Source organism: Podarcis melisellensis, assembly GCF_964234715.1.
Source record: "Podarcis melisellensis genome assembly, chromosome: 1".
Lineage (NCBI taxonomy): Eukaryota > Metazoa > Chordata > Lepidosauria > Squamata > Lacertidae > Podarcis > Podarcis melisellensis.
This window is the reverse complement of record NC_138528.1, coordinates 7996158-8015514: the sequence shown is the minus strand read 5'-3', so window position 1 is coordinate 8015514 and position 19357 is coordinate 7996158. Positions and strand designations below refer to the sequence as shown.

Genomic DNA, 19357 nt, shown 5'->3' with positions numbered 1-19357 from the left:
ATTTCTGCTAGAGTCCAAGGCTGCGGCTATGGGAGAGGCAAGACCCTTTGATGTTGTGAACCCCTCCATTGTATGCTCAGGTTGCATATACGTGGAAATCAACCACACCTATATCCTAAAGAGACCGCAGTCTCTGCTGTGCCTCCTTTGCAAAAGGAAACAAGATCTAGGGGAGCGCCTGGAACCCCTGGAATCTTGCACCACTCGGAGATCAGGGTGGTGAGCAACAACATGGGATCTCTAGCCGCGGTGGCCCCGTTCCCTCCTGACTTTGTCATCTGCGTCCCATGTTTGCTTTAAAGAGGACACTGCAAAGAGGAGCTCCTGATGGCATTGCCAAGCTACCAAACACAAACACACACACCACCCGCTGATATTCAAAGCTGCCCAGGCATTCTGCAAAAAGCACTTCAGCATCAGAGAGTTTCATAAGTGATCTAATCAACACGGCAAGTGGAAGAGTCCAAGGACGGATTCTATAAGCTGCCTCCAAGCCTTTGCTCCATTGCCAGGGACATCTAAGAAAGGAATCCCTTTCTAGTGTTTACTCAGCCTCTTCTTTCCCTCCCTCTTTTTTGGGGGGTGGAAAAAGCTGCCTGTTTGCACAGAGGAAGTCAGACCCACGGGTCAACCTAGCTCAGTACTGTCTGCTCAGACTGGCAGCGACTCTCCAGGGTTCCAGGCAGGCAGTCTCTCCCAGCCCTACTTGGGAGACGCCAGGGATTGAACCTGGGACATTCTGCAGATGCTCTACCCACTGAGCTATACAGTCCTTTCCCTAAGAAGATGCCCTGCACCACTGGGTCTACCTAGCTTAGCCTACACTGGCTGGCAGCACTTTCTGCCCTTCAGACTGTGACTTCTGCTCCCAAAATGTCTTCCTGCTTTTATAGCTCAGTTCGTAAGGTACGAGACTCTTAATCTCATGGCTGTGGGTTTGAGCCCCACGTTGGGCCAAAAAAAATTCCTGCATTGCAGGGGGTTGGGCTAGATGACCCTCCAGGGTCCCTTCCAACTTTACGATTCTAGTTTTCCATGAGTATTAACTGGCCTTCCTCACACTCAGTTGGGAGACCCTGTTTAAAGGCTCTCTTGAAGCTGAATTATCCACCCGCCTCTTGGCTTGTCCTGGCATTAGTGAGCTGCTTTCCTCCAGCACTGAATGCAGCTCTTGACTGTGAGGTGGTCGAACCCTAGCGCACGTGTGGTTTTCTTCTCCTGGAATCATCAAGGACGTTTCCCACATTCCTGAGATGATAACAGACTGCACTGTGGAAGGAGAGTCAGGAAGTTATTGCCTTTTGCTATAGTCCCTGTTTTTTCTCATTTCTCTCTCTGTTCAGCAAATGGTGTGCAGAAATAAGTCTGGTCGTGATGGAGGATCTCTCTTCCCTGTCTCCTGCTTCCCAAACCTTCTTTTTTTTAAACAACAACAACAACAACCACCACCCAGATATGCTGGGGATTAAAACTGGGAAATTCTGTGTGCCAATCCTGCACCAATGAGCTATCGTCTCTTCCCATATGCTGAGTGGGTGGGCCAGGTGAACAGCAAAACCCACGAAATCCTTATCATGTTGTGTGGAATGCCTCAGGGTGCAATACTCTCACAGATGCTTTTCAACATCTTTATGCGCCCCCTCGCCCAGCTTGTCGGGAACTGCCATCAGTATGCTGATGACACCCAACTCTATCTGTTGATGGATGGCCATCCTGACTCGGCCCCAGATACACTGATCAGATGTTTGGAAGCTGTGGCTGGATGGTTACGTGTGAGCCAGTTGAAGTTAAATCCTTTGAAGACAGAGGTCCTTTGGCTAGGACGGGATGATATGGGATTGAGGGGGCAATTCCCATCTCTTGCGGGGGTGCAATTAGTGCCAGCACCGTCCGGTAATAGTTTGGGTGTAATCTTCGACACCTCCCTTTCCATGGAGGCGCAGATTGCAGCTATAACAAAGGCGGCATTTTTTCATCTCCGCCAAGCTAAGCAGTTGGCTCCTTACCTCTCTCGCCCTGACCTAGCCACTGTGATCCATGCGACGGTCACCTCCAGACTGGATTATTGTAACTCGCTCTACGTGGGGCTGCCCTTGAGACTGACTCAGAAACTGCAGCGGGTGCAGAATGCCGCAGCGAGACTCTTACTGGGTCCTCGCTGCAAGATCACATTCACCCGGTGCTGTACCAGCTGCACTGACTCCTGGTGGAGTACAGGATCAGTTTTAAGGTGCTGGTTTTAACCTTGAAAGCCCTATACGGCCTAGGACCCTCGTACCTACAGGACCACCTCTCCTGGTATGTCCCACAGAGGAACTTACGGTCTTCAAATAAAAACATCTTGAAGGTCTCAGGCCACAGAGAGGTTAGGCTGGTTTCAGAGCCAGGGCTTTTTCGGCTGTGGCCCCAATCTGGTGGAATGCTCTGTCACAGAGACTAGGGCCCTGCGGGACTTGACATCTTTCCACAGGGCCTGCAAGACAGAGCTGTTCCACCAGGCCTTTGGTCAGGGCACAGCCTGACTCCCTCCTTTGGCAATCTTCACAGTGTTGGATATTTGCAGTATGGTAGCGCTGCAGAGAGCTTGCTGGGGAGACCATGCATTAAAAAGGGACTCAAAAATAACTTAAGGTTTTAATAAGAAAAACAAAAACTCCTTATACATTAAATACATCAACAACAAACCAGACCCAACCACCAACCCATCCCCCAGGGTAATGGGAGAGCTGGGTGCTGCTCCTTAATTACTACACCCAATTGCTGACACAGCTTAATCAATACAACTCAGCAGCACCTATGTTTCACAGCTGTAAAGCTGGGTCTCGTTATTTTGCTCTGGCCCTTGCTCTGGCTCCTTAAAGACATACACATCGGGTGGAACAATGATGAACCTTTACATTTAAAGTGACCATTCAACACACAGAACTCCAGCCCAATGGTTGCCACCAATTTGATTTGATTTAATTTTATAACGAATGATTTTAGTATGTTGTACTAATTTATTGTTGTTAGCCGTCCTGAGCCAGGCTTTATATAAATAAATATTATTATTATTATTATTATTATTATCATTATCATCATCATCATCTCTCCTGTCCCAGTAGCCACATGGATTTGGTTTCACAGTGCCAGCAAGAGAATAATGAAACTGGGGTGGGTAGATCCTTTGTGTGTGTGTGTGTGTGTGTGTGTGTGTGTATAAAAAGTTGTTAACATTTCCTCTAAAGCCGTCTTGGAGGCGGTGATGCAATCGGACAGCTGTCACCGGGATGTTAAGGGAGGAAGCTGCCCTGCAGAAATGTTTAACCAATGATGTCATCCTTTCATGGCAGCAATTCACCGTAAAAATCCAAGGGGATAAGGTTTTTCCTCTTAAGTGGAGCTGAAGTGTTTTATGTGCAATGGGGACACTGAACATTTGCAAGGCATTTTATGGTTCCAGCAGAGAAGTGCCCACATCTGAGAAGCTGAAAATCTGAAGCTATGTCCAGAACGCTAGATCTCACCACAAGTGAAGGAAAATCACACACACATTCATATGTTTCACAAGTTTGGTGGCCCACAGTCGAGACTGCTTGCATCCAAAATGATTTGGAGAGATCAGCAAAAGGAAGGTAGAAAGCTTTTAAGCCGCCTCTGGTTTCAATGAGAATCAACTCATTTGTCTGAAAGAGGACTACCCCAAGTTTTCCCCCCTTTAGAAACGTGGTTCGTGTTTTTTAATGTTTTTATTTGTAATATTTTAGTGCTGCTCTGTATTGGAGGGGTTGATAACTCCGTCATAGCTTGTCCTGGGATCAGTAGGAGCACATACCGAATCAGACCATTGGGTCAATATTGTCAACACTGACTGGCAGCAGCTCTCCAGGATTTCAGACCTTCCCTACCTGAGGATGCTGAGAATTGAACCCGGGACCGTCTGCATGGAAAACAGCTGTTCTTTTTACTAAGCTAGGGTCCTTTGCCGAATGAGCTAGTAACATAGAAAGCTGGACCCCATGAACTGCAGGGGGTTGGACTAGATGACCCCCAGGGTCCCTTCCAACTCAACAGTTCTATGATTCTAAGTAAGACCATTGTTCTGTTTGGCTCAGTACCTGTTCACATGGCAGAAGCCCTCAGGATTTCCCCAGCCACTCTGGGGGGCTCCCAACAGAATACAGTGGTACCTTGGTTTACGAACTTAATCAGTTCTGGAACCAAAGTGTTCTTAAACCAAGGCGTGCTTTCCCATAGCAGTGGGGGCTCAATTTACCAATGGAACACACTCAATAGGAAGGGGAATATGTTCTGCTTCCAAGGCAAAGTTCACAAACCAAAACACCTACTTCCGGGGTTTGTAGCATTCTTAATCCAAGTTGTTCATAAACTAAGCTGTTCTTAAACCAAGGTACCACTTTATGGAAAGCACAAAAAAAATCAAACGTTAAAAAATTCCCTAAACAGGGCTGCCATCAGATGTCTTCTAAAAGCCAGATAGTTGTTTATTTCCTTGATATCTGAAGGGAGGGCGTTCCACAGGGCAGGTGCCACCACCGAGAAGGCCCTCTGCCTGGTTCCCTGTAACCTCACTGCTTGCAGTGAGGGAACTGGCAGTAGGCCCCCAGAGCTGGACCTCAGTGTCTGGGTGGAGACAGTATCCTTCAGGGATACTGGACTGAAGGTCAGCACCAAAACTTTGAATTGTGCTTGGAAACATATTGGGAGCCAGTGTAGATCCTTTAGGACTGGTATTAAATGGTCCTGGCAGCCACTCCCAGTCACCATTCTAGCTGCCTCATTCTAGATTAGTTGTAGTTTCCAATTCACCTTCAAAGCTAGCCCCACGTAGAGCGCATTGCAGTAGTCCAAGCGGGAGAAGATAACCAGGGCATGCACCACTCCGGTGAGACAGTGCGCAGGCAGGGAGGGTCTCAGCTGGAGTACCAGGTGGAGCTGGTACAGCTGCCTGTGAGTCCAAAATGACTCCTAGGCTGAGCACCTGGTCCTTCAGGGGCACAGTTACTCCATCTTGGACCAGGGAGTCCCCCACACCTGCCCGTCCCTCAGAAACAGTACAGTGGTACCTCGGGTTAAGTACTTAATTCATTCCAGAGGTCCGTTCTTAACCTGAAGCACCACTTGAGCTAATGGGGCCTCCTGCTGCTGCTGCGCCGCCAGAGCACAACTTCTGTTCTCATGCTGAAACAAAGTTCTTAACCTGAGGAACTATTTCTGGGTTAGCGGAGTCTGTAACCTGAAGCGTATATAACCCGAGGTACCACTGCATGTCTGTGTTGTCGGGATTCAACCTCAATCTGTTAACCACCATCCATTTACCAACCTCCTTCAGACACTAAAACTGGACATTTGCCACTCTCACTGGTTCTGATTTAAAGGAGAGAGGTAGAGCTGGGTAAGGTAAAGTGACCCCTGACCATTAGGTCCAGTCGTGGCCGACTCTGGGGTTGCGGCACTCATCTCGCTTTATTGGCCGCGGGAGCCGGCGTACAGCTTCCGGGACATGTAGCCAGCATGACTAAGCAGCTTCTGGCGAACCAGAGCAGCGCACGGAAACGCCGTTTACCTTCCCGCCAGAGAACCTATTTATCTACCTATTTATCTACCTATTTATGCCACCTATTTATCTACTTGCACTTTGATGTGCTTTTGAACTGCTAGGTTGGCAGGAGCTGGGACCGAGCAACGGGAGCTCACCCCGTCGCGGGGATTCGAACTGCCGACCTTCTGATCGGCAAGTCCTAGGCTCTGTTGTTTAACCCACAGGGCCACTTATAAAATCAGCTGAGTTCCACGTGGGCTATCCCTGGTTAAGCCATTCATCCCAACCCACAAACTTTCAAGCATGGGTTGGTTGCTATAAGGACGAAAAGCTTGCTTTTTAACGACGTCCACCGAGATAACATCTCTTCTGCAGAATCGCAAGCTCACATCCCTAATGAAGGCCCTCTGTGTGCAACATTTTTCGTCCAGCAGCTCCGTTTCCCAATTAATTTCTGCTTCTGTGCAGATCAGACTTTTCTGCGGGTCTTTGTGCTTGGAGCTTGCTCTGTAGGGAGCTCTCTCCTGCACTCTCAGGTGTGTCTGGGTGCCAAGAGCTGTGGGTGGCATTTGGCTTAGCCTGCTATGGCCAAGAGAAAGAGAGAGAGAAGGCCAGACTGATCAGATACAGCAGAGGTGAAGGTTGCGCGGGAGACGTCAAGCGACGCCCTGCCTGCAGCTGTCCAAGCAACTGTGGTGGCATCATGCCACGTGTGTGTTTGCAAACGCGCGGAAGATTTGTTTCTACAAACTCTCTAATGACTTCAACAAGGGCCCCTTGATCAAAGAAAACAGACCCGGCTTGTCTTTTAAGTGAGCTGATTTATAGGCCCTTTGGGCAAGTGTTGCCTCGTTACGCCAACAGGAGCAAGCAGAGGGGGCTGGAATTCTTACTGAGGGTGAATAGAGGCTGCTTCTTTTTTTTTGCAACCACAGCATCTGCAGATCCCTTGACAAGGGCCAGGGCAGGAGCTGTGACCTGTGGAGGGATTGCGGGGGGTCTTGGAGCACTGGATATGTGCAGCCCTTTCCCAATGGCTGCCAGGGAAGCTACCGTTTTTGTTTGCCTATTTCTTTCCATGTTATGGCACGCCTGGATAGCTCATCTGGTTAGAGCGTGGCGCTCTTAATGCCACGGTTGCAGGTTTGATCCCCAAATGAGACAACTCCATATCCCTGCATTGCAGGGGGTTGGACTAGGGGATCATCAGGATCCCTTCCAAATTCAGGGTCCCTTCTATAAGCCCACCCTTTGGAGGCGCAGGTCAATTCTGTGTCCAGGGCAGCCGTCTTACCAGCTCCATCTGGTACTCCAGCTGAGACCCTACCTGCCCGCCGACTGTCTTGCCAGAGTGGTGCATGCTCTGGTTATCTCCCGCTTGGACTATTGCAATGCGCTCTTTGTGGGGCTACCTTTGAAGGTGAGCCGGAAACTACAACTAATCCAGAATGCGGCAGCTAGACTGGTGACTGGGAGCGGCCGCCGAGACCATATAACACCAGTCTTGAAAGACGGACACTGGCTCCCAGTATGTGTTATATGTGCACAAAGTGGGCAGGCTATAATAACACTAATACTAATACTAATACTAATACTAATACTAATACTAATACTAATAGAGTTGGTGTCAACCCCTGGGGGGGCACCACATTGACTAGGCCTGTGCTAGACCATAGTTTTGTGTTATGAGAATGAACCCAGGCTATGTGGACTCAGAGCCTCCCCCTCTGGTGTAGCCCACAAAGTGAGTTCAGAAGGTCTGGCTTACGTTAAGATTAACAGAGGCTGGCAGTGTTGTCCAAACCCAGAAGGTTGTGATTTGTCTAAACTATGGTTAGTTGAAACAATGCCAAACTTCAACCCACGGTTTATGAAGCTGGCTTGCTTTCACTAACCACCGCTAAGATCAACCACTTTTTAGGGTTCCTGCAACACAGCCCTGGTTTTAGTTCTCAGAACCATTCTTCTGTTTAAAGAAGCCAGAAAGCAATTTCTGAATCTTCCACTTACAGCAGCCATGGAGTTAAGCTGATCAATGTAGAACTCTGGCCAGCTCGTGGCTCCTTTATTTTCTTCTTGGTCCTGAAACAAAGAGACAAAGGGAACCAGGTCAGAAAACACAACACTGGTTTTGCATTACCCCAAACAACTCACATCTGCTCCCTAGACAGATGATTTGGTACACAATGATCCACCCTCCTGAAACTTGCTGATAAAAGTTACCCAAATAGTTCAGATTATAACTGGAAACTCTTGAGACGTGACATTTTTTAAAAGAGGTACTAAACGGGGAAGAGTTTGTTCTCTTGCAGAAAAAATGCTACTTGAGTGACAAGAAAATTACAAGCTGAAGATCATTCCTTAGTGTACACAGCGGAAGTAGACAACCTGTTTTAAATCAAGGAAGAGAGAGAAGAGAGAGAGAGTTTGGATTTGATATCCCGCTTTATCACTACCTGAAGGAGTCTCAAAGCGGCTCACAATCTCCTTTTCCCTTCCTCCCCCACAACAAACACTCTGTGAGGTGAGTGGGGCTGAGAGACTTCAGAGAAGTGTGACTAGCCCAAGGTCTCCCAGCAGCTGCATGTGGAGGAGCGGGGAAGCGAACCCGGTTCACCAGATTACGAGACTACCGCTCTTAACCACTACACCACACTGGCTCTCATTCCCTTCCTGTCCAGCATCCTTTGCGGAGAGTAGCCAACCAGATGACTATGAGAAGCCCACAAGCCTTTGGACATTTGGGGGGGGGGGTTCATGTTAACTGCCCCTAAATCAGCATTAGAAACCCCCCAGGTGTACTTTGCAACTGGCAACTTTGCAACCACATGCAGATCTCTGAATGCCAGGCTGGTGACTGACCTCTCCATCCAGCTGGCCCCTCCAGCTTTCTTAAGCAGGCAAGCAGAAGACCTTATTTGTTGTATTTATCTCCCAACCTTTTCCTCCAAGGAGTACATGGTTCACCCTCTTCCTCAGTTAATCCCTACAACGACCCTGTGAGGTACGGTAGGTTAGGAGGCTGCGAATGACTCTGAGGTCACCCCAGTGAGATTCATGACTGAGTGGGGATTTGAACCCTGATCTCCAGGTCCTCGTCCGACACTCTAACCACCACACCACAACAGCTTCCTAGAGTCCTTCTGCTACGGGGCAGCTCTATAAATGAGGTAGGTAAATAAATATAGCCAAATGTCACTTAGAGAAGGCTCTGAAACATCTTCCTGGAAGCTTGAATTTCTTTCTAGATTGTTTCATTTGATGTTTTAATGAATGTGTTGTGAACCACTCTGAGATTTTTTTTCTTTAGATAGGTTTAGGGAATAAGTATGTAAATATTAAATGAAGTATGGAGAAGATGGGAAGCTAGATGTACTTTAAGAAGATCTACTGTCAGAATATATGATTTTATTCTTTTGTTTATTTTGTGTTTGGTGTAACAATCGACGTAGATGTATGGTTTTTCTTTTTGATTTTTGTTGGTGTTTATAATAAAGCATAATAAAAAAGAGATTTTTTTTCTCTTTAAAATATAAAGCGGTACAGAAATGAAATGAATAATAGTAACAACTTTCTTGAAGGGGAAAAAAAGGCACCTAGACATTCCGTTGTGAGTACTGTAATCTAGTTTTAAGGTGTCATTTGGCAATTAGCTGATATATCTGAGTTTCTAGCACTGCCCTAAATGAGCCAAACATGAGGAAAGCTATGCTCATGTGTCAAAAGGAACGTCAGGTTTTAAGTAGGCCTCACTGTCCTGGCCCTTGTTTCTCAAGTCACCCCTCCAAGTGACAGGCAATTTCTTACAAATTAGGAACCAAGGAAAAGAGAGGTGCGGAATGTGATAAGAAAACCAAGTTTGCTGCCAGTGAACCAGTTATCCCTGCTTACAAAAAGCTGGCAGATTCACGGTCATTTCTCCCCGTCCCCGCGGAGGGTGGGGAGCACCAGCTGCCTTGAGCGCTGGGTATCACTGAACAATCCACTGCAGGAGAATTAGGTCACTCACAGACAAAACCGTTCACTCGGCTGGCAAACAGCCAAGGGCTTGAGCGACGAGTTCACAGGAAGAAGAAGAAAACAGCTCTGCTTTCATGTTGCAAGCTCAAGCCCAACGGTGGATTAATTGTGGTGTTGCTCCAAGAGAGCGCTGCCCAAGGATCAGGATGTGAGGAAAGCAGGGGCCTAACCCAAAACACTGAGAGTTGCACCTAAGCCTATACCCGTTGAAATTATTGGGCATGACTAACTTAGAATCACAGAATTGCTTACTCCATCTTCCACATGACAACCCTTTAGATATCTGAAGATGGTTAACAACAACAACAACATCAATTTATTTATACCCCACCAATCTGGCTGGCTTTCCCCAGCCACTCTGGGTGGCTTCCAACACAATATTAAAATAAAGTAATGCATCAAACATTAGAAGCTTTCCTAAACAGGGCTGTCTTCAGATGTCGTCTAAAAGTCTGGTAGTTGTTCCTTTTGACATCTGGTGGGAGGGCGTTCCACAGGGTGGGTGCCACTACCGAGAAGGCCCTCTGCCTTGTTCCCTGTAACTTGGCTTCTCTCAGTGAGGAAACCGCCAGAAGGCCTTCGGTGATGGACCTCAGTGTCTGGGTAGAATGATGGGGGTGGAAACGCTCCTTCAGTTATACTGAACCGAGGCCATTTAGGGCTTTAAAGGTCAACACCAACACTTTGAATTGTGCTCGGAAACGTACTGGGAGCCAATGGTTCTCATATCTCCTCTCAGTTGTCTCTTCTCCAGGCTAAACATACCCAGCTCCTACAATCAAGGTCTTGGTTTCCAGACCCTCAATCATCTTGGTTGCCTTTCTTTGTCCATGTTCCAGTTTGTCAACATCCTTCTTAAATTGTGGCGCCCAGAACTGGACAAAGTATTCCAGGTGTGGTCTGACCAAGTAGAGTTGGACCATGACTTCCCTTGATGTGGACACAAGACTTCTCTTGATGCAGCCTAGAATAGCATTAGCTTTATTTTCTTTTATTTTCTTTTTCGATAAAGTTCTAAGAATAAAAATGTGCACCCCACCACCGAGACCATTCCATTATAACTATCCAACCTCCCAAAATTTCAGCACCTCTTGCGATGGTTTGAGCCCTTTCCATTTTAACAGTACAAATTCTACACAAACACCTTCCACAAACACCTTCTACAAATACTCTCCTCAAAATAGTTTCTCCTGCGTATTCCCCCTCTTACCATAATGGCACATGTTAATTTATCATTAATAGCTGTATCCCACACCTCTTTATACCATTCTTCCATTTTATATTCTGCTTGCCCCTTCCACTTACTAGCTATCATAATTCGTGCAGCTGTCAATAAATTTGTGAGCAGGTCCTTCCACCCCATCGTAAAAGGATAATAATGTTCCCTCTGGAATTTCAGTCAGCTTTAATCTAGTGATTTCTGTTATCTCCTTAAACCCCTTTGCCAGAAAAATCCTACATATTTACACCCCCACCACATGTGAACATAATTCCCAGTTGTGGTGTAGTGGCGAAGAGCAGTAGTCTCGTAATCTGGTGAACCAGGTTCGCTTCCCCGCTCCTCCACATGCAACTGCTGGGTGACCCTGGGCCAGTCACACTTCTCTGAAGTCTCTCAGCCTCACTCACCTCACACAGAGTGTTTGTTGTGGGGGAGGAAGGGAAAGTAGACTGTTAGCCACTTTGAGACTCCTTAGGAGAGTGATAAAGGGGGATATCAAATCCAAACTCTTCTCTTCTTCTTCAGTGGTAGAGTATTTGCCTTGCATGCCAATAGTCTCAGGTTCACTACCTGACTTCTCCAGGTAGGGCTGGGAATGTCCCTTGCCTGAAACCCTGATGAGTCATTGCTAGTCAATGTAGACAGTACTGAGCTTGGTGGACCAATGTATGGTGTAAGTAGCATCTACTTGTAGTCAATGTGCAGATCCCTCTCTAGGTTCATCTCAGACTTCACCGCGGCAACAGGGTCCCCATTCAGGGGACCATCCATAACTGATCAAGGACTGCAAGGTGGAGACCTCCCAGATGAAGATGTGCTCTCAACACCCCCAGCAGACATGTCAGGAAAAGGTGAAGTCTTCCGGCCTGTTATGACAAGGGTGTCTCTGAACCTTAAACTGAAGCTCATGAAACAAAAACTAATATTTAGAATATACTGGACCCCATTAAGTTTGTTTTAAAAAAGGGCTATCTAAGGTATCTAACTGTTGGATATGCAAGAGGGATAATGCTTCTCTAAAACATGTTTTTTCATTGTCCTATATTGAAAGATTTTTGTCAGAAGGTAACTGAAACCATCAAAGGAACAACCTTACATTTACAGAGCAAAGTATCCTCTTGAATTATATACCCAGCACATGGAACCTCACAAAAGGACAATATGAGTGGACTATCCGTGCCCTTTCCACAGCAAAAAGACAGATACTGATGAATTGGAAAAATAAAAATGCGGCTCCCTTCTACGATTGGATTGAAGACTTCTACAAGCTCGCAACATATCAACAACTTGCATATAAATGCAGACTTGCCGTAGACAAATTCAAGGATATTTGGAATCCATTCTTACAAATACTGTAATAGGTTAAGTTCTGGTGAAGTACAATAACTGTAAAGTATACAGTTGGGGTTTTCCCCCCTCCTCCCTTTATTTTCCTTTCTACATGGATTCTGTTTCTCTTTCTCTTTTTACTTACATCTCACAATGTTTAGTGCACATATAATTCTGGACTTCTTGACCTTTCAATAGAGATGTTAAAAAAATAAATAAATAAGTCTTCTGGCCAAGAGGCGATGGGGAACCTCTGACCTCTGACCCTTCTGAAGGTGATGGACTCCCACCAGCCTCACCTGACATGGTCAGTGAGGGGGGGGGTTGTTGTCCAGCAGCCCCCGCAAGGCCACAGTTCCCTCATCTCTGTGTTCAGAAATGCAGCAACATTCATTTCCTTGTCTTTAACTGAACCCATCGATGTGATTGCGAGTGTAAGTCTGTGGGCAGGAGGAAGCGTCGACAGCCTGAGAGGAAATTACAGAGACATTTTCTGCTGATTTCTTGGCTGCCGTGGCTGGAGCTGCTCTTGGTGGAGATTTTAATTGCAGTGGAGGAATCGGAGAGGTCAGCATCATAAACATTTCGCTGGGAGCTGAATAGCTAGAAAGCCAGGACATGTTTGAGACCTCTTCGAAAGCAGTGATCCTGAATTATCCTGAGTGAGCAAAACCACCTCGTTCCAGAGCAGAAAACCAATTTGCTAGCGCTCAAAACCTTTTCGTGTTCATTAACTGCAGGAAGAGGAAACTACAATTGGAAAATCCCACTCTCTCATAGATGTTACTGGGGGGAGGCAGAAAGTGGGGGGTGATATGAAAAGGGCCATCTTGGGACACGGATCTAAATAGCCACTGATCCTACAAGTAAGTTCAACAGGAGTATAACATTTTTTTAAAGCTCTTCTTCTTTCTTCCATCATCATCATCACCATCATCATCCCAGGGCAGTTCACAACAGTTACTTGGTGTCTGATCAACTAAATAGACTTTATCAATAATAGAATTAATAGGAAATAATAGAATAATAGGAAATCAGCCCTGAGTGCTCACTGGAAGGACACATCCTGAAGCTGAGGTTCCAATACTTTGGCCACTTCATGAGAAGAGAAGACTCCCTGGAAAAGACCCTGATGTTGGGAAAGATGGAGGGCACAAGGAGAAGGGGGCGACAGAGGATGAGATAGTTGGACAGTGTTCTCGAAGCTGCCAGCATGAGTTTGACCAAACTGCGGGAAGCAGTGGAAGACAGGAATGAATGGCGTGCTCTGGTCCTTGGGGTCACAAAGAGTCGGACACGACTAAACGACCAAACAACAACAACAATAGAATTTAAATAGAATTGATTTTTGAACTAGTTCAGCACTCTATTCGCACGGTAGCTAATTGGATGCTTATGGCAACCCTGCAAGCAGAACCTCAACGCAGCAGCTACAGTTTTCTGCAACTAGTATTGAGGCAAACAGCCTCTGGTGGCAGAGTTTTACCCACAGAAATTACTATAACTAAGTTGGAAGATGGAGCAAGCTTGTTTTCTGCTGCTCTGGAGGGAAGGAACCAATGGCCTCAAGCTACAAGACACAACACCAGGAAGAACCTTCTGACCATGAGAGCTGTTTGACAGTGGAACGTTCTCACTCAGGAGGTGATGGACTCTCCTTCCTTGGAGGTTTTTAAGCAGAGGTTGGATGGCCATCTGTCATGGATGCTTCAGTTGAGATTCCTGCATTGCAGGGGGTTGGACTAGATGACGCTCTGTGTCCCTTCCAACTCTATGATTATATGAGTCCGCGATTCTGCTTCCCAGCCCACCCTTGTGCATTAAACAAAATAGTAAGCAACACTGCCAGATATTCTAATATTACTTAGTAAAAGAGAAAAATACTTTTGAGTTATTCGCTAACCGGTCACCCTGTTTTAGATTTCTCATAATGATATTAAGGAAGATATATCCTATTTGCTCTATACATTTCTATATGGGTCGTAATCACTAAGCATTTCATGATCCCACCTCCAGTGGCGATGAGGTAAGTTCTGAAGTGCCATGGCATGCCTCACTGCCACAGTCCCAAATTCAAAAATTGCAGGTAGCGTGATCCAACACACACACACACACACAAACACTCATTTGCTCACTCACACAGGGAATCAACACAATGTCCCCGTTTGTTAGGATTAGCCCAGAGTCATAGAATAGTGAGCTGGTTGTGGGAGAAGTCATTATTTGGCTGGGGAGACACGGATTTGCATCCCAGACCAGCCTTTCCACACTTTTAATCAGAAATGCAAACAATCTCGCAATGGAGTGTTACAATTCACACTTTAAGTGTGAAGCAAGAATAACAACAACAACAACCTTAAGGAAAGGGACCCCAGTCCTTGCTTACTTTTCTCACCCTCTGATTTCTTCTCAGACAGGAGAAGCCAATGCAATGCCGTCCAGAGAAGTTGTGGGACTACAACTCCCATCACCCCCGACTGTTGGTCATGCTGCCTGGCGCAGCTTGGTGGTGTAGTCCAGCAACATCTAGAGCAGTGTTTCTCAAACCTGGGTCTCCAGGTGTTTTTGGACTACAATTCCCATCATCCTTGACCACTGGTCGTGCTAGCTAGGGATGATGGGAGTTGTAGTCCAGCAAACAGCTTCTTCATCAAAGATTTACTAAGCTAAATGTTGTCCAGTCACAAAAACAATAGCAGATTTGAATTCCTCACACCCAAAACTGTATTTTTAAGACCCATCCCTGAAGAAATGTACAAAAATTAGATTTCACCTCCTGACACACCTTGCTAGTGTTCAAGGGTAAAATTTATATCCATTGCTGGGCTCACTTTTGCGTGTGGCCCCTGGAAGGTTTCTCAGAAGGGAATGTGGCCCTCTGGCTGAAAAAGGTTCCTCACCCTTGCTCTAGGGTATTCTGCCACAAATAATATTGAAAACTTGAAAGCCTCTTTATCACCTCATTTGTTTTCTGGGGGTTTGGAGGTGGGGAAGGAAGACTCAGGGCTGCACTACCCTGCCTTAACCCCTTTACACCCACCCGCTGACCACCTCTAGTTATATTTTAATGCGACATTTCTATATGAAAGGATGTTGGTCATTTCCACCCGCCCACTGCCCCAGGAAATGGCGTCACATTTGGAAAAGGTGGGAGAAATTAGCTCAGCAATAAAACATTTCCTGTTCTTCTGTCTTTCCTTGCAGGCCTGGCCAAACTCTCCAAACCACAGAGCATCCCTAGACCCAAACACGAAACATCAACACGGCAGACCAAATGAAACACGTCGAGAAAGAGAGCGAGATGGAAGCAAAAAGTACAGTTCCCCCAGTCAATATATATCTCCACTCTTCTTGCAGAGAATGTGCGCGCTTGATTAAAAACCGAACGATGTGCTACGCTGGCCCAAGCAGAAATGTCAAGCGAAGGAAGCGAGTTTGCTCACTAGAAAAGTTTTGTCTCTTTTGGAAAGCAATTGCAGCACTGCGATTCCCCCTCCTCCTCCTTCAAGTAACCACAGGGATCTTACATGTTTATAGCTGCCAATCTCTGTTCCATTTCTGGCCTCGTTTACCAGCACACATTAAAATCCCTGCCTGCCAAGACTTGGTTTGGCTGACTGAAGTCATCCATTCACCGTAAGAAAGAGGCTTCCACAAGTGTCAAGAAATTTAACACCTACAGCTCAAGCCAAGGAATGCCATTCAGTCGCCACTGGGGTTCGAGGGAAGGTTGTTGTGCCGCCACAAGGAAGCGGAATGCGCAACGAAGCGCAAAGTTTCAGGAGGGACAACGGGCAGAGATTCTTAAAACAGTCACGTGGGTCTTCAACTCAAATTGGAGGTAGCGCTTTTCAAGCTCTGCAGATTTCCTTTGGAAGGTGTTTGCTTTAATGTTACTTAAAAACCAGTAGTGATGTATGGAAGTGTATCCCAAGGTGATGTATCCCAGTAGTGATGTATGGAACTGAGAGCTGGACCATAAAGAAGGCTGATCGTCGAAGAATTGATGCTTTTGAATTATGGTGCTGGAGGAGACTCTTGAGAGTTCCATGGACTGCAAGAAGATCCAACCTCTCCATTCTGAAGGAAATCAGCCCTGAGTGCTCACTGGAAGGACAGATCGTGAAGCTGAGGCTCCAGTACTTTGGCCACCTCATGAGAAGAGAAGACTCCCTGGAAAAGACCCTGATGTTGGGAAAGATGGAGGGCACAAAGAGATGGGGACGACAGAGGACGAGATGGTTGGACAGTGTTCTCGAAGCTCGAACATGAGTTTGACCAAACTGCGGGAGGCAGTGGAAGACAGGCGTGTCTGGCGTGCTCTGGTCCATGGGGTCACGAAGAGTCGGACACAATTAACAAAAACAACAAAAAACCACCTGACATTGCCACCATCTGGAGGCGCATGCTTGGGGATCATCGGATCTCGACAGTTTTCACACACTAATACCACACCCTGTAGAATTCTTTCAGTTATATTTTATCTGCACCATCAGAATGAATTTCAGGAATTTCCGTGCAGCCTTGAGCAGGAGCAGTGAACAGTATTATAGTGAATTGTTGTCACTTGTCTTCACTTACCCTACTGCCCTGCTCACAGCTGCGAAGAATATTCTCACGTTATGAATGGTCCGTGTCACCATTAAGAAAAAGAGGTCTGAAGAGGCCAATATATTTGTGGACTGTCCTTGGATCAAGTGACTTTTCGTCATTTAAGTTCTCAAAGTTCTTAATCTAGCTCAAGGTTGTCATCTAAACAAGCCAGATGTTGAAGGGATAGTCATTCCGTCATTTGAAAAATAAGACTTGAGAGCCATCTTCCTCAAAAATGGAACTAGACATTCCATTTCAGGGGCTGTAACCTTGGTTTACAAGGGACGCGGGTGGCACTGTGGGTTAAACCATAGAGCCTAGGACTTGCCGATCAGAAGGTCGGCGGTTTGAATCCCCGTGATGGGGCGAGCTCCCGTTGCTCGGTCCCTGCTCCTGCCAACCTAGCAGTTCAAAAGCACATCAAAGTGCAAGTAGATAAATAGGTACCGCTCTGGCGGGAAGGTAAATGGCGTTTCTGTGCGCTGCTCTGGTTCGCCAGAAGCAGCTTCGTCATGCTGGCCACATGACCCGGAAGCTGTATGCCGGCTCCATTGGCCAATAAAGCGAGATGAGCGCCACAACTCTAGAGTCGGTCACGACAGGACCTAACGGTCAGGGGTCCCTTTACCTTTACCTTTAACCTTGGTTTACATTTGGCGCCTAGGTGATATATCTGAGTTTCTAACACTGCTGATGTTAAACTCAGCTGCAATACTTCAGCTGTTCATTGAAAGTGCTGTATCTCAACTTATCCCCTACACACATGTATACCAACCCTACTAGAACCACCCAACGTTACAAAGAGCATAGATCCAGTGGGAAATCTCTGCTACTCACTTCAATTCCGCAAGGAACGTAACGGGACCAGGCTATACAGAGGCCAGATCTCATCCGCCCCCAACAGCAGACTACTCGTTTTGATTACAGGATGTTAATCAGCAAGGAAGGGGTGAAAACAGAGAATGCTTCATTGACTACATAGGAAGTGTCACCGAAGGCAATAGGCTATTAGCCTGACCCTGACCCAACATCCCATCTGCTGGTTTGTGCCTGGGGGGTGGAAGAAAGGTTAAATGAGAAGATTTCCTGGGAGACTAGGAGAATTGGAAAGCCTAAAGCATTGCCAAAGGGCAAAGGAGAGGGGAGCGGAAGAGATTTTGCTATATATTTTATTGATCCCGGATGGGCATAAGACCTAAGGCTTGTTTAAGGAGCGAAATCAGCAGAAGCATTTTTGCACATCTATCCAGGATTAATTTTACATCCCCTCAAGGGAGAGGAGCCCTATGAGCCATGGAACATCTCAGGCTTGGGCAGCAAGCAGTCTAAAGACGTGATTGCCCAGTTTCTAAAAAACAACAACCACCAAATAAATTCAGGTGCTTTTATTAAATTGATAAAATAATGGGAGGTGCCAATGAATATGGGAACTACTAAAGAAGGGCCTCTTTGCGAGCCCCACTTGGGTGCCCCAGAAACTGCCTTTCAGAGACATACTTCCTACAATAGATGTTTGAGTTTTTCTGGATGCTAGGGAAGTGGATATTTTAGAGAGGCTATAAACAAAAATGTCCACTAAGAATATGTTCGTTTCTAGAATCCTTATCCCACATTTTGACGACGTCCCTCAAAGCAGTTCAGAAAAGATACCGTAATAAAACAATTTGTTCCAAGGTAAACATTAAAATCAATTAAAGGCATCTATCATAAAGCAGGCACCTTAAGGCAATTTTAAAGCAATTTCAACTCCCGGTGGTTGAAAAACCATGCCAGCAAATTGGGCCCAATAGAACCATCCTGTACATATCGCTTGCCTTGCACTCTCTGTTGAAAATTGAACTCGTGATGTATAGAGCAGGGGGACCTAATTGTATCTGGCAAATGTTACAAGGTATGGCTTTTTAAAGGGACGCAGGTGGCACTGTGGGTTAAAGCCTCAGCGCCTAGGACTTGCCGATCGAAAGGTCGGCGGTTCGAATCCCTGCGGCGGGGTGTGCTCCTGCTGCTCGGTCCCAGCGCCTGCCAACCTAGCAGTTCGAAAGCACCTCCGGGTGCAAGTAGATAAATAGGGACCGCTTTACCAGCGGGAAGGTAAACGGCGTTTCCGTGTGCGGCTCTGGCTCGCCAGAGCAGCGATGTCACGTTGGCCACGTGACCCGGAAGTGTCTCCGGACAGCGCTGGCCCCTGGCCTCTTAAGTGAGATGGGCGCACAACCCCAGAGTCTGTCAAGACTGGCCCGTACGGGCAGGGGTACCTTTACCTTTACTTTATGGCTTTTTAAACACACACACACACACACACACACACACACACACTCAGCTGCCCAGGGAAGACTCCATCACTTATATTTGTCCTCTCTATTAAAAAAAACCAAAAGAAGGTTCAGCAGCCCACATACACACAGTGCATGCATTTACATTTCATTTGCTGCAGGAGCAAAGGGAGAATCGGAATTGCGATCTCAAAAATACTACCAAGATCAGAACAGACCTGGGCAGAGTCCAGATTTTTCAGTTCTTCTGCGGTGGTGAAATCATGCTCAATCAGTGGAAGGGCTGTGGTTCAATAGTAGGGCACACACTTAGCATGTAATGTAACAGGAGTCAAGGTTCAACCTCAAGCTAGGAATGAGAAATTCTGGACAGCCACT

General features: G+C 46.6%; 2 protein-coding genes across 3 annotated transcripts in view; both read right to left on the bottom strand.

Annotated features, from left to right (window-relative positions):
- Window positions 1-1977, bottom strand: part of JKAMP (JNK1/MAPK8 associated membrane protein) — a 93302-nt gene extending 91325 nt beyond the window's left edge. The window contains exon 1 of the mRNA XM_081914856.1: window positions 1974-1977. Coding sequence (XP_081770982.1) covers window positions 1974-1976 — 3 coding nt within the window. The 5' untranslated portion in view covers window position 1977. The remainder of the gene's footprint in view (window positions 1-1973) is intronic.
- DAAM1 (dishevelled associated activator of morphogenesis 1) overlaps window positions 1-19357 on the bottom strand; it is a 186405-nt gene that overhangs the window by 62911 nt on the left and 104137 nt on the right. For both annotated transcript variants that reach the window (XM_081909810.1, XM_081909811.1), the window contains exon 4: window positions 7553-7624. In XM_081909810.1, the coding sequence (XP_081765936.1) occupies window positions 7553-7624 (72 nt within the window). The remainder of the gene's footprint in view (window positions 1-7552; window positions 7625-19357) is intronic.